The sequence below is a fragment of the Sphaeroforma arctica genome (assembly GCF_001186125.1).
Source record: "Sphaeroforma arctica JP610 unplaced genomic scaffold supercont1.15, whole genome shotgun sequence".
NCBI classification, from domain to species: domain Eukaryota; class Ichthyosporea; order Ichthyophonida; genus Sphaeroforma; species Sphaeroforma arctica.
In genome coordinates this window covers 142228-157105 of record NW_014040543.1, presented here as the reverse complement: position 1 = coordinate 157105, position 14878 = coordinate 142228, and the positions used below count along the sequence as shown (strand labels likewise).

Below are 14878 nucleotides of genomic sequence, written 5' to 3'. Positions count from 1 at the left end.
ACTTCCTACTCGCCGATTACAATCGTGCATGTCAATGGAACATAATCAATGAGAAGTCTAGTATGTCTAGGTTTAAATCCTCAGTGCAGCAAAAGCTCGTGACATGAGGTGCAGCCCAGGATTGCGCCTTGAAAATATATTTTATCTTTACAAAAATCTTGTATATACTAAACTCGAACCGATTGCATCACTATACTCGCGTAGTGGGTGTTCGTTACATTTTCGCATTGCCAATCGTAGCTATCAATTGTTTTCTATCTCAGCGAATTGGGTTCTTAACACAGCCGAGATGTCTTTACTTGACAGCCACGCAGGTATTGTTCAACCTTGCGATGGACATGCCTCGCCTGCCTCATACACATACCGCATCTAGCTAAAATCTAGAATTTAGCAGCAGATATTCTGCCGCTACGGGAAGAGCCGATATCGGTTTAAGCATATCCAGTCGGAATGTCAAGGGAATCACCCCAAATATTTTTGGACAAGAAAGGAACCCTGATTCTAGGTAGATTAATTTGGCCACAATTTTGAATCTATGTTTCCATCAATTTCACAATTTTGTTACTCATTAATTTTACGAGTGTAAAAACGGAAGAAACATATGCAGGATTACTCACCACTATAGGTGACACCAATTAGATGTTGGTTTGAGACTTTTATTTAGAAAGTAGGAACGCCTGCGCTCCATTTCCTCAGGCCTTGGATACACCTACTATGGCTTGCTCAAGTACTAGCGCGCCTCTTGCACGGACCAACTCTTCCCATGCATCATTTCGTACGTAGAAAGCATCTCGAAGTCCTTGTTGAAAAGTCTCACGAGATACCCCACTCGTGCCGTAGTGATAGGCCATGTTCTCCAGAACCAAAGCATTTACCACCATAATTCCAGGAACAGTGCCGAACTCTTGGCACACGTGCATATGTGAGCCCGGAATACCCAAAGGTAGCGCCTATTTAATATAATACAGCAATGAAAAGATGTCAATTGTGATCTGTTTACGTTCAATTCAAAAGAATGTAACCATGCACTCGCAGGCGAGTGCCTGTATTTTGAGAGTGCCAGAGCCCAAAATAACGTAGCAGAAGAGAGTCTCATCTTTGATGAATGTGGTATTATTTCAGTTATTTGCAGTTTAAAATACTTAAGCAAGTCGTGGGGGGACATCATACCGTTATCAGTTTTGAGGTGGTGCCCCATACAAGCTCATATCCGGCGGCAACTTCAGTTGTTGCTTCGGAGGCATGCGAATCGCACACCGGGGCTCCTGGGAAGTAATTGCAGACTGCGTCTGAATCAGGCATCAAGGTGTCTATACCCGCAGGCCCGAGGCCCGTATGGACATCGACAATCATAGTTGTCCGTACCTACATCAAGCACAGAGAAATGATCTAGTTAATCGTAGTGTTTGTCATGCATAGGTAACAGACAATGTAGCTCAAGGGAGGAAACTGGATGATTCTTACTTTTAAAAAATTATCCATCTGAATTATACTCAAGAAGATTACAGCAAGTGTCCGTATACCACACAGACGGGGAAGGGAATACGATACTGTCATAGACAAGTTGACCACACCGATATAATGGCTGCTGGGATATACTACGGAGATCGAAGCGATTTAAGACGAATAGTGTATAACGGTATCATAGACATTCATACATACATTTGAAAATAGTTCACTCCGGTTCTGGAAGTAGTCAGTCACAGCCTGGTAGCTTGGCTGAATTTTATCTCCAGTGTAGAAAATTCCTGATGAAAAACAGAGATTGAGCGAACGTCAGAGGAATTATGTTCACAGGACATCGAATAAACGTTCAGTGTAGAAAGTCCCTAATGTAAAAGGAAAATTCAGTACACAACAAGAGTTATAATTACAAACATACACTTAATGTTCAGCGCAAAAAAAAGCCCCCGCTTACCTTTTGGATTGTAGTACTGCCCCGTGACCACGGCTGTTTTGAGCGTATTGACACCATATATGACCGTGTAGTACAGCGCCTTGGGTAGAGTGAGCCAGCTGTCGGACCTGCAGACACGAATATACAAACGAAGTGTGTATCCGTGAGACTTTAGCGCACATACGAATTCCCGATGTGATTAGAAAATCGATGTTCATATGCAGGCTGCACAATCACTGAGTATTCGCTTTATGCTCAATAGAGACGATTTGAATTGTGTCCGCCCAACCTTATAGAAGTACATGCCTCTCAGTACAAAGACACAATCACACAAAAGCGGTTATTGGTACTTACATCAAGATGCCTGCAAGTTTAAATGGTGGTCGAGTACATACCAAACTGCCGGTCTCGGAGGGTTGAATAGCGGGACATCGAATTGCTCGTACTCTTTCTTGGCATTACCACCAGATTTCTTTAGAGATTCCTGTTGGGGTGAGTACATTAATGTATGAGTCACGACGCATCTTTAATGGACAACCACAATACATACAAGACGCAGTCAGTATGACAATGATTGCCATCATGGCGCGTAGATCAGATTGAACTGTTCTTATCGAAAACAAAATTGGATCGAATGATAGTCATACCCACTGCTTATCCGTCAACAGATTGCGATTCAGATCAACGCTATTCTCGTTGAATCGTCGGCCATACTTCATACCATAAGGGTTCAGCAAAGATACGAAGACTATTCCGACATTGCGATCCGGTTGGATAAACTCAGTGACCTCCTTGCCACCAGTCCCTGTTGATGCCAATAAAATACCCGTCTAAGAATATGTGCAAATATGTCAATAATGTTGCATCCGCACATTGTTCTCGATACCTCAACACGAGTATCTGATCCACACTTCGCCCAGTACTTTTATCAAATATGTTTTACGGTTAATATGTTTATTTTTTTCCTAGGAATTATACTTTCGGATGCATCCCTAAGAAATACACCACCACAGTCTAAAGCTGAGGCATTTCGATAGCTTGCAACTCGGTATGGATGGCACAAACGTAAGTAAACTCTCAGACCCAATTCATTAAACGCACAGGAGAGATTTACGATGGCGCGCAATATACACAGGACATAAGAGATATATAGATCATACCCATTCACCAATTGAATGCACTTTGACCTTTCCGTGTGACAAGCACATCACGGGGTGTTCGATAGGTCAAATTAAACCCGAACTGTAACACGATATCGAACTATAATGCGTGTACAAATGGATTGTATACACATCATCGACACATTACGATCACTGTCTTACCACGCATATACGGTGATGGCGCGTGACTTTGATAAACAACCAAATTTCATCAAGCACGGATATACAGAATACCGCAACATGAGCATACCAACGGAAAAGCATCAATTCCAACTTGAAAGCATATATTACTCTGAAAGTAAACAACAAAATAGCACGCACCAGACTTACCTTCGCTCAGCTTTCGCAACCAGTCAGTTTGGACACCAGCACCAGCGTGTGCTTCTACACCGTGAGTGCCACTCATGTGGATAACCAGGCCAGTTGGCGCTTTGCTGCCAATGTAGGCGATGTCTAGGTACAGAGTCGATAAAAAGGGCCGTAAGTTAGGATAGCATGCTACATGCACATATGTACTTCAGGAAGAACTCTATTATGAGAAACCTCTTCTCGTTTGAAGCTCCAGTGCCACTCGGGTGACAGTATAGTACCAGGCCAGATAGTGCTTTGCGGCGTACACTGCCGTTCATATGAAACTGCAAAAATTCAAGTGAAACTGAAAAGTGGAACATATATATGTACATGACGTAATCAGAAGAGGCATGATTCGCAAGCGATCTCAACTGTAGGTATGCTTAATTTAGACTGTTGATGAACAGCAGACAGTTAGGTGGAAAGGCCGACCCATTACATTGAGGGTGTACTCTATGCGCCTCGAACTATGAAATTAGATTCGTTATGCGAATTAAGTAATTAAATTCAATAAGCAAAATTTTGTTCCCCGTTACGCAGTCCTCATCTTATTCGCTATTGTTTGCGCAGCAGAGCTCTCTAGAACCAACGCATACAGATGCAAGTGCCGAATGACATACACACCTATTTCCAGGCCTTCATCAGAGACAGGATACGATTGCATATCATTCGCATCTCTCAAAAATGGGGTTATTGCAGCTCGGAACTTATCACGCGCCTCCTCATATGTGCATGAGAAGGGGCCGTCGTTTGCCACGCATTCATGGCTTGTGTATAGAAATGATTCACTCTGCCACACACCTAAAAGTGCGACTATCACAGCACCTAGAAAGTACACAGTCACACCCATTGTAATTTAATATCTGTTATATTCGACAAGGACGCAGATATATATAAATGCACACAGCGAAGTAGTGCGTAACATCAAAGAATTGTTTTAGTTATTATACATGTATTTTGTAATAGCTGCAGCGAAAGGGGTTCTCGACTCCGAAGTCCGACCTCATATCACGCCCGTCGAAGCTGAAATAGCAGTAAGTATCACTATTCCTAAAAAGGCTAAAATGTTATAATTTAGGCGGCTATAAATTTATGTGACAAGTTGTTCAATATAGGAAGGCTATGGGGTGACTGAATGGGGACTGGTGAGACGTGACTGGTGACAGTGGTGAGTGGGGAGTTGACTACATAATTGACTATGTCTGGCTGTCGTGCTCTCTCTGTCCCTCATCCTGGTCGCACCTCTCTCAGAGAGAGAAATACTCTCATTACTCAGAGCCTGTCAGCGACACAGTTTGTCACTTGTTACAGACTCAAAGAGAGACCACAGTCCGTCGTCCGATTGTCCGAGTCGAAAACGCTCATATTTACAATTTTACATTTGAAACTTGAAACTTGAAACTTTAAAGGGAGAGAGCACTCCTCACGAGATCCGAGAGTTAAGGCTTGGCTCACCGGTGCTCAACGTACATTCGCACAATATGCATATTGACATAAATATTGGCATATTTGCATACAGTGAGTCAGTGATTGACTGACTGACTGACTGAGTGTCTGTACTTTCTGTATTGTACTTTGTAGTTGCCCTTTTGTTTTTATTTAAAAAAAAAGGTATACAATAAGCCCGCAAGGCCGAGTCTGAGACTCCGCGCCGCCTTTAGTTCTATTTACTTTTTCCATTCAGTTCTATTTCCTACTCTACTACTCTCGAGAAGAATGAGAGGGAAAACTAAAATGGCAATTTATTCATCAGAAATTTTTAAAAGGATTACCTTGCACACGCCATATGATTTTATTAGCCAATAAACACGCAAACTGAATTCATGATTCACAATTTCACATGAGTCAGAGACTCAGAGTGTGGTATTACTATGGGTACGTACAGCGTACTAAATACGTACACTCGTATAGGCCTCATAACGTACATCGTACAGCCGTACACGCTATGTAGCTGAAAAAGTACTACGTTTTATGTTTGTTTGTTTTTTAAACACCCACTTTTACGAATACCGTAAATATGTATTCAATTTGGTGCTTCCTAAACGACAATTTCAAAACACTTTTTTTCAAGAACTGTGCTAAACAGATCAAAAAATAACAAATATGCGTTGGACTGGATCCAAAACTGCGAAAGTTCAACCTATATATCAGGTAATCGCCCATATTTCGGTGTCTAAAGTTGGACGGCATATGCCAATATATTGGCGGGCTTCATCACCAAGGTCATGTAACGTACGAAAACGTATCCTGTTTGCCGCTAACGCAATGTTTTGAAAACGTATTGACGCTTAAACGAAATGAAAGCTGGGCCATGTATATTTTTAGAAAATCTGTTTTCTTTTCTGTCTAGGACTCCAGGGAGTCCATCCTCCAGGTGGCCAGCCTCCAGCTTCCAGCCTCAGCCTTCAACCTCAACAAGGTAGCCCGCGGGGCACACAAGAAGGCTTCAGGGCTTCAGGCGTTAATAGTTTCATGTTCATTGGTGCCTTTAGAGTTGAAAGTTGAAAGTTGAAACTTAAATAAATATTTACATCAATATGTGTTCTACATAATAGAAGGCTGTGAATTATGATCTTTTTTTTTAAATGATAAATACATGTACATAAACAACGATATTTACTGAAATCTGGATTCGAATTCTCAAACGAATAAAACCATTTCAAAAAATGACTTTCGTGGCATGTTCAAAAGCCAAAAGGACTTTTCCAAAAAGAACCCTTTTTTTTAAATAATGGACTTTTTGTTTACTATTTTAAAAAACTCTAAAAACAAGAAGGGAATTCCGAATTATATTCTAAAATAAAACAAAAGACCGATCTTTTCTTTTCTTTTTTTTCTTTTTTTGAAAACAATCAAAAAGGGATTTTTCAAAACAAATACAGAGACGCTCGAGTCTCGAGAGTTGAGAGTTGAGACTTGAGACTTGTCTTTTTGTATGAATTCTACTTTTTACAAAAACCGCCTTTTTTTCCCAATAGTTTTAATAGATTTGGTTCGACCACCAATCACTAGACACCACCAGCCACCAGGCGAGTGATTTTTGTATTTAAAATAATGGCCTCTTGGCTCTGGGCTCCTGCTTGCTTCCTTGGCCTTCTTACATGATGGAAGGGTTATTTATCAACAAATCGTGCATAAAATAGCTTCGAAGCGTAAATTCCATCCGCGTTGAAGTTTACAACTTCTTTATTTCACTAAAGGTGATGTAGCTATTGGGAAAGGCACTCACGTGTACGTGGCGGGTCAATTCGCCCTGCGGCTATCCAGCAGAACTCCTACTGTTAGGAAGACTCGCCCAAGCACCAAAAAAAAACATTCCAGTGCTATCCTCCAAAATCCCGTATCACTCTAGTCAGTGTGTAAAGTGCGATATACAACTGCCGTATTCGGATCTTGTTGATGGACATTTGTACGCATATTTCTCGTCATTTTCTCGCAGATAATCTTCAACGTCGCGGTGAAACCGAGTTTCGGCATCTCATCCGATCTCAGTGCTACAGCGAGAAATCCACGTGGTACAACCAATGCCCAGAACTGTTTGCATCGCTTATACGTGCACCTCGAGACACGGACTACACCACCGACAGCCCTATCGCTGGGGAAAAGTACGTAGCATCCAGTCCTATTCCATAAATACAATTCTTCCCCAAACGACAGTAAACCAACGTCAATTTCTGAAAAAAGACTCGTACGATATAAGCCAAATCGGCGACTCGCGCAGAACAGGCACTACTACTTGGCGTCTTTCTTGGTGCCGTTTGTGCCATCCGGTGAATACACCGGAGATGTCGGGGAATAGGACATATCCGTTGGACTGTACGAGGGACTTGTCGGACTACAAATTGAAGATCAGAAGTGAACTAGCATTAGATATACGAATAAAGCGTTCGACTAACAGACGACTAACAGTTGAATGCTTTAAAAGTATATGTCATTAGCAAGACAACGTTGATGCGTGCTAGTATATACGCTTGAAAAACACACTTTTCGATATGCGAGCGCATCAATCGTTTTCGAGATGGGAATTTACCTGTACGACGGCGACGTCGGACTATACGACGGCGATGTGGGACTGTACGACGGACTGGTCGGACTATATATCATGAGTATTGGAATAGCAAAGAAGTCTGAGTGAGGGATCAGTACCGTGAACTTTAAGTGGTGGATTCGAATACTTTACGCCGGGGACGTATAGAAACCACAATGACATTGTCGTAGAAATCGTATTCCATTTGTCAATACCTCGCACATGTGGCTTTGGAGATGACATCACACACATAGATGACAACGGATATCAAACATAGACATATTGGTGACACATAGCATAAATTTGTTACAGGCCGCATGACCTGCGCCAGGCAATCACGCATCACAACCAGGTGCATGCATGCGAGTAGAATCTTCCCAGACAACATTGAGACTCTACATACACACTTGCATCACAATGACCACGTACACCACACACATGATAGGGCCCTCTACCTGTACGCAGGCGAACTCGGCGAGTAGACCGCCGCCGAGCTACTGTACGACGGGCTCGTGGGCGAGTACGCGGGTGACGTGGGACTGTAAGCGGGGGAGGTGGGGCTGTAGGACGGTGACGTGGGGCTGTACGAAGGCGATGTGGGGCTGTACGAAGGCGATGTGGGGCTGTAAGCCGGACTGGTCGGGCTGTAAGCCGGACTCGTAGGGCTGCAGAGAGTGCAAATACGAAGATACGCAGGGAGGCGTTGAATGTGGTCAATGATGGGGTGTGGCAGGATGCAGGTAGAGATAAGCGAGCTATGGCAAACCATGAGTGGGTGTGATTGTAGTAAGCGCGACAGATTATAAAAACCTCTGTACCAGGGGGCACAACCCCAGAGCCTCGGCAACGATATTGTCAGACCCCCGAAAAAACCGGAATATCGTACAACATCGTAGCAATTTAGAAAACAAATCCATTGGCCCAAAGTAAGACCCATCCAATCCAATCCAACTCAATGCAATTCAATCCCAGGGCCTAGGCTTACCTGTACGACGGCGACGTAGGCGAATAAGCCGGACTGGTGGGTGAATACGCCGGACTGGTGGGCGAGTATGCAGGGGACGTCGGCGAGTACGATGGAGATGTGGGGCTGTACGCTGGCGACGTTGGACTGTATGCGGGCGAGGTAGGGCTGGAAGTATTGGAGTAGGCAAAGGGGGTTAGTTCAGTAGCTTAGCGCAAAGATACGCATTGTAGATTGATACGAATTTAAGGCGAAGTATGGAGATTAGGATGGCAATGGTGGGCGGTGGAGTTCGGGATGTAGGGAAATGCGAATGTGTTCAATTATTCAGCCTCGCAATTAACGTCATGACGAGATGCAGAAGTCATCTATTGTACAATGTTAAAAAAACAAGAATGAACTTGCACATACATACTGCACCACACTAAACAATATTTTTTCAAGATATACAAAAAATAGACAGAGAACATACCTGTAAGCAGGCGAAGTTGGACTATATGCCGGCGAGGTGGGGCTGTACGACGGGCTCGTAGGCGAATAAGCCGGTGAAGTGGGGCTGTACGCAGGTGACGAGGGTGTGTATGCGGGGGATGTCGGCGACCACGGTTCACCGGGCGATCCTGGGCCTTTTGGTAGTACGATGCAGATGGAGATGAAGAAGACGATTGAATAACAAACCTTGACGTAGCTTTCAACAGTGACCAAGCCTGTATTTTTAGCTGCGGAGTACTCGTCAAACATAGGTATACATCATACACAACAGCCTGTACCAATACGCAGCCACTAGAACAAGCCTATTTACAGCACATGTCACTATATAAGAAAACGGGATGTCAATGTCAGTCGGCGCGTACATGCACACACACATACCACTGTCTACTACACGATAAACCGCTTACAAAATGTGTGCACGTGGCAGGCTATATGTATACGAACAGACTGTTGTGAAATACCAACAATGCGATTTAATATTCCTACATAGACCGTGAGGAGTACGCGTCAGGTACGCAGACCTGCACATATCTTAATATGATCCACCCCACACCATGGAGCCCCCACTCTATACCGTGGCATGCTTCTTAGGCCGCACGTGCGTGCAAATAACACTGGATAAGGCCTGTACAGCCATATCACACACAACGTCTCTCGTGATTGCACAGACAACTACACAAGGCCTGCACACACCATATTACACATATAACCTCAACAGTAAGCCGTACATCTCACGCTATGTGTGTGCGCACCTACCGTTGGAATAGGCCGGAGAGAAGGCACCCGAGTCGGGCATGGGCGAGAACTGTGCGCCAGGGGTCATACCACCGGGCGAGTAGCCGCCGTATTCCGGTGACATGGAGCTGTTGGGATCGTAACACGTGCGCATACAATACACCATTAGATGGGGTTAACATACACGACGATGTGCACCGTGGATAAAGTCCCCGCGAGGAGACCGACTCGAGGTATTGGATAGCAAGGATGTGACGAGGAAAAAACGTCCAGTGGATAGATGTGATGTGAAGTATTGTGTAGAATGTAGAGATCCGTGCTATAACTCCCACTGCAAGTGAGATGGCCAAACATTAAACAAATCCCATTAAACAAATCTCCAGATTTGGGGAAGAAAGACTAGGGAAAGAACGAAATGATGTACATTTACATTTTTTCATTAGTGCAGACAAACGAAATGCTGTACAGTCATACGGTAGTGCAGACAAACGAAATGTTGTACAGTCGTACGGTAGTGCAGACAAACGAAATCCGCTACAGTACCATATATTCAGTAGTGCAAAAAAAACACGAAATGCCGTAAATTAACACTGATACGGTAGTGAAACGCAAAAGATGCAGAATGCCGCGCCATTGGCGATGTAATCGATCGGTTGCAACGTAAGGCAAAATTTGAAGAAAGAAGAAACATATACAAGGGAAAAGGTGTAGGATCATGGAATATTTATAGCCTATCAAATTGCATTCCGCACAGCAAAGAGTAAACGCAACAACAACGGTACAAATCCAAAGGCCAATAACCTTATACCACTTACATACGCAAATAACCATATGCCATTTACATACCGGCACAACCGTATAGCACATACATACACCCATCATACACAAAGCATAGTCTCCCTCAACGTTCTGGGCTAAAATTACAAAACACATACTCGTGCGAAGGTGTGAAGATGCCGGTGGATGGCGCAAACGAGTCGAACATGGATGAGTTGTAGTCCGCCACTTGCGGAACGTCATGTGCGAACTGGAGTTGATCCTGTATGTGTAAGCCGTGGTGCAGACAAGCGTGCATAAATACACAAATGTTAAGAAATCCGGAGAATAAAGTACGTTATGTGTACGTATATGATCAGGCAATAAAGGATGCACACTTTGAAAATGGAACCGAGACACGAGTCCATGACGTGCCGGCAGTTTGTACGTGAGCTTACGATAGATTATCCATTACACCGGAAGACCAAAAAAACCCCCCGACTTTCAACAGTGTACACACACAAGTAGATTATTGTAGTCAGCGGAACACAGATTTCACGATACCCTTTCAGCAAGCACATACCCGCAGCACCAACACGCATCGGGAGAAATACTGGAGACGGAGAAACCCCTAGACCCAAAAACGTACCTCGTTCAAGAACAGATCGAATTCACCCGTTCCAAGCGGCGCCAACTGACCCAGCATGATACTCTCCGTCACACCCTTGAGGTAATCCGTCTCTCCAAAGGCAGCAGCCTCGAACAGAATCTCGACCGTCTCCTCGAAGGAGGCCTTTTGCAGACAACCGTTGTCGTTACGGTTGATACCGTGACGCGTAATAGACATCAGGTGGCCTCGGAAGGTCATCATATCGACCAGCATGGCCATATGACGGTAGTTGACATAGGAACCATCGAAGGAGATAACCTGCACACAACCAGGCGCATTGATATTAGTACCACCGACTCTGTGAGCACCAGATAGGTTGTGAAAGCTGTGTTCGACGGCTGTGATCCTATGCACACATGCAACAAGGCCGTCGTTTCCTGGCTGTTTGCAACATGATACATGTCAGGGTGTAGACTAATAACCACACGCCAGGCATTACCGCTATGTATGAGAAGTGTTCATATGTATGAGAAGTGTTCATCTGTGTATTCTAGTCTACTTGGGCGTGGGGCAGTCATCCCCATAACAAAGCTTCATCTCCGCTTACCAAAATGAATCGATACGCAGGGCTTGCAATGGATAAAACTGTAAAGAAGACCAAGGGTTTACAGCGAGAAAACGCAACATCAATCGATTGTTTATGCACTTTCGACGGGCACGGTACGGCCACGCGGATGCTATAGCAATCCCACGCTCGCAGCAGACACGTACCTTATGGATCTCATTTTTAAGCGACATTCGCACGGCTTCGATACCCAATCCGTGGATGATCTCTACGATGTCATTGGACGTGGTTCGGATCTGAAAGGCAAATCGTTCGGAATGGCAAATCAATTCATAGGTTATAACGGAATGCGAATAAAAAACCGACCAACAGCAACAGGTGAGATGGATGTGAGGCGGCACTTCACACTCTTAGGCAAACTTGGGCTGATTCTGATATCCGAGTATAAATGGCACGCTGCCGGGGAAGAGACGTCTACTAACCCCCTAAATCCTTGAAGAACTATTGAATGTATTGTTTACAATACATCTCAGACACACCTCGTCGATCGCCAACTCAGACATGACAGCCAACAAGTTGACGCCATCGGTTTCCAGCTTCCACTCATCCTCCTGGGCACTCTCTCCACTCTCGTTGAAGATTTTACGCCTGTCCTTATCAGTCATGTACACCTTGCTAATACCGGGGATACCCTGACGACGATTTTATTCAAGAAAGCATTAAATACATACATATATATATATTAGTATATAAGGAGGAAAAAAATATAGATATACCATGCTCAGCCCAACTCAGCCCAACCCCAACCCCAAACCACACCCGCACACAGAATAAAGTAGGCTGTGTGGGTTCAGCACTATCGCGCAGCAAGCGCTCGCGCGGTAGAATCCACGGATAGGCGATAAATTAGCATGCATACGGCTGATTGATAAACATGTGGCAGATGAGCGTGGATACTGTGCATGTGCACCAGTCTGCAAGGCAGTACCTGCAGATCAAGGGTACTCAGCAGAGAGCTCTCGACCTTCTTGAGGAATTGGTCGTCCTCATCTTCACCGTCTTCCTCGTCCTTGTCGTGCGGCTGTATTGAAAATAACAAAACAAAAAGGCCATGGAAATGTTCAAATCAGGAGGTATGGAGTCAATGTTAAGGCACGATGGTCCCAACCATGCCAACCTATACCACAGCCGCCCAAAAGAGTTTCGCAGCGTTTAGACTTGAACACTCCACAGCCACCCAATGCGTGTGTGCCAGGCAAACCAACATACACATACAACACAAGGACATCCGCATACACCACTATACTGGCATATATACCGTGCAAACAAAGCTAAATAGCATACCGCAGTCTTCACACGGATGCGCAGAATAAGCTTGTCTGCGTTGTCATCACTGAAGATGCACCACAGGTCTTCGCCGAACTCCTCCGAGATACGCGCGGCGACTTGCTCCATATTCAAATTCTTGTCAACCTATATCGGTAAATTCAATAGAGACGTGGCAGTACATCAGAAAGAAATGACACCATTGAAGGGAAGGGCAAGGTGGGGCATACTGACGCAACGGAAAATAATACAAACAATGTGGCCAATAGATATGAAGGTTAGGCAGGGATCCACGATTGTAGAAAAAAGGAAGGTGAGAGATGCGACAGGGTTCCTTGCTGTCGTAAGTAACTAATGTTTAGCGAAAGCCCCACAGAAGGCCCCCCCGGTCAGAGAAAATCTTCACTTACAGACCGCCCGAGCATTGCATGTGATCAGCGTGATACTTCGAAAGGCTCCAAACGATTGCGACTTCGACAATTTCATATCCTCTACCACCAACATATACAACGTACCCTAGAGCAAATAACCCAAAACAAAACAACCCCAAAAATAAAACAATGATAAAATGATATTCCCGCCAACTATGGCCCATACCATTCGCTTACGATCTAGCTCGATACGTAACATCCACTTGGACAGTAGATTGATATCGAGATCTTCCTCCGGCATCTCGTAGAAAGCACTCACAAACTCCTCATCCTCAGCGATGACCGTCTCACTTGGATTGGGATCGTAGTAGATCTCCGTGCCTGCGGTGACGTTGCGGAGTGTGGTGTGCTCCAGTTTGGACTGCACATACTTCGCCTTTTGCATATCCTATGAGTGTTATGCGATGTTTTAGGGGTGTTACAAATTATTTCTAGTACTGTGATGTTTTAGGATTTTAGGGTTTTTGAGTGTTCAGCGATGTTTTGCGATCAAGATTATGATTACGATTGTATTCAAAAGGAGGTGTGTTGTGTTCAGATTGTCGCGATTGAATCCGTGTGGGGTATAATTTCGGGATGAATGTGCTCGCCTTTGCATAACTGGAGGAGTAATAGAATGATGCAGAGATATGAATAAGCACGCATTGCCGTTGGTATACCCTACTAAAACTTGTGCAAACCCTACAACTCACAAAGGTTGTTCAATACTGACCAACGGGTGCAAGCGCCCCATCAGGTCTCTGGCAGCGAGTAGAGATGCACCAGGCACGTCCTGTTCAAGCTTGCCACGAGCCAGTCATCGGTTGCTCAAGGATCGCTCAAAGATTATCCCACCCCACCACCACACACACAGGGGTGGACAAGGATAGTAGAACGACATGTGCACTTGGCTTCGGGTACAGGTATATAAAGTACTTGTGGTCACACAGTACGTTCCGACTATGGCTACTGCAGATACAGATATGCGCGCGTGCACGGGTATATATGTACACCTGTGAGCACAGAAGGTCTATCTACCTGTCGGTACTCGTCCACCAGATAGACCGTCAGAGCGGGAGTCTTGACCGTCTTGGCGACGTTGATCAACTCTTTCAAACGGGGCACACCCAGGGTGACGTTCTTACTACCCACACCTGCACGAATGTGGCGAATAACATTAAGTTAATAGCGGACGAGTTCCGGTGTGTGTATGTGGCTGTCGATGGAATGATATCGGTGTGACACATTGCGCAGCAGCGTTATTACTGATAGAATCACGGGCAAGAGAAACGACATGCGCTGGTAAATCAGTCAGAAAACATATTCAGAACCATTCCCCAAATAAACAGAAGGCCTGAGATATGAAATGTGCCCAGCGCTACCTATGGCCGGCTCTCCTATACTATGTACTGTCTTGATCACCACAGTCTGCTATCGCTTGTGCACACATATACACACACTCATCTCTACACGCACACCCATTCAAAGCACCCATACACCTGCGAAATGGAACGTGTTCGGAGTCATATGTGTGGCCGGCTCTCCAATACTCTGAGTAACCAAGGCTTCTCAGAAGGCCTGAGAT

The 14878-nt window shown here is 44.7% G+C and overlaps 2 protein-coding genes across 2 annotated transcripts in view; both read right to left on the bottom strand.

The window, feature by feature from the left end:
• Nucleotides 1-629: 629 nt before the first annotated feature.
• Nucleotides 630-4343, bottom strand: SARC_00491 (hypothetical protein). The gene is made up of 8 exons (XM_014305827.1): nt 4033-4343; nt 3388-3510; nt 2545-2702; nt 2293-2381; nt 1919-2025; nt 1663-1748; nt 1171-1365; nt 630-950 (listed from the first exon to the last, which is right to left on the bottom strand). Exons 1-8 carry the CDS (start codon nt 4256-4258, stop codon nt 693-695), a joined length of 1242 nt encoding a protein of 413 aa, XP_014161302.1. The 5' UTR covers nt 4259-4343; the 3' UTR covers nt 630-692.
• Nucleotides 4344-6378: 2035 nt separating this feature from the next.
• SARC_00490 (hypothetical protein) overlaps nt 6379-14878 on the bottom strand; it is a gene marked incomplete at its 5' end in the record, with an annotated part of 18424 nt that continues 9924 nt past the window's right edge. Inside the window, 14 exons of the mRNA XM_014305826.1 lie at nt 6379-7243; nt 7439-7501; nt 7891-8100; nt 8421-8567; nt 8872-9025; nt 9648-9754; nt 10562-10665; nt 11032-11310; nt 11764-11853; nt 12097-12249; nt 12546-12638; nt 12902-13030; nt 13481-13702; nt 14332-14447. Of these exons, the coding sequence (XP_014161301.1) occupies nt 7141-7243; nt 7439-7501; nt 7891-8100; nt 8421-8567; nt 8872-9025; nt 9648-9754; nt 10562-10665; nt 11032-11310; nt 11764-11853; nt 12097-12249; nt 12546-12638; nt 12902-13030; nt 13481-13702; nt 14332-14447 (1970 nt within the window). The 3' untranslated portion in view covers nt 6379-7140. The remainder of the gene's footprint in view (nt 7244-7438; nt 7502-7890; nt 8101-8420; nt 8568-8871; nt 9026-9647; nt 9755-10561; nt 10666-11031; nt 11311-11763; nt 11854-12096; nt 12250-12545; nt 12639-12901; nt 13031-13480; nt 13703-14331; nt 14448-14878) is intronic.

Excerpts from the sequence above, each read along its gene's own strand:
- SARC_00491 (XM_014305827.1), bottom strand. The coding sequence starts at position 4,258 with ATGGGTGTGACTGTGTACTTTCTAGGTGCTGTGATAGTCGCACTTTTA. Across the intron at positions 1,749-1,918 it reads GCAGTACTACAATCCAAAAG|GAATTTTCTACACTGGAGAT; the intron begins GTAAGCGGGGGC and ends GTTTTTCATCAG. Across the intron at positions 1,366-1,662 it reads GGAGTGAACTATTTTCAAAT|GTACGGACAACTATGATTGT; the intron begins GTATGTATGAAT and ends TGCTTGATGTAG.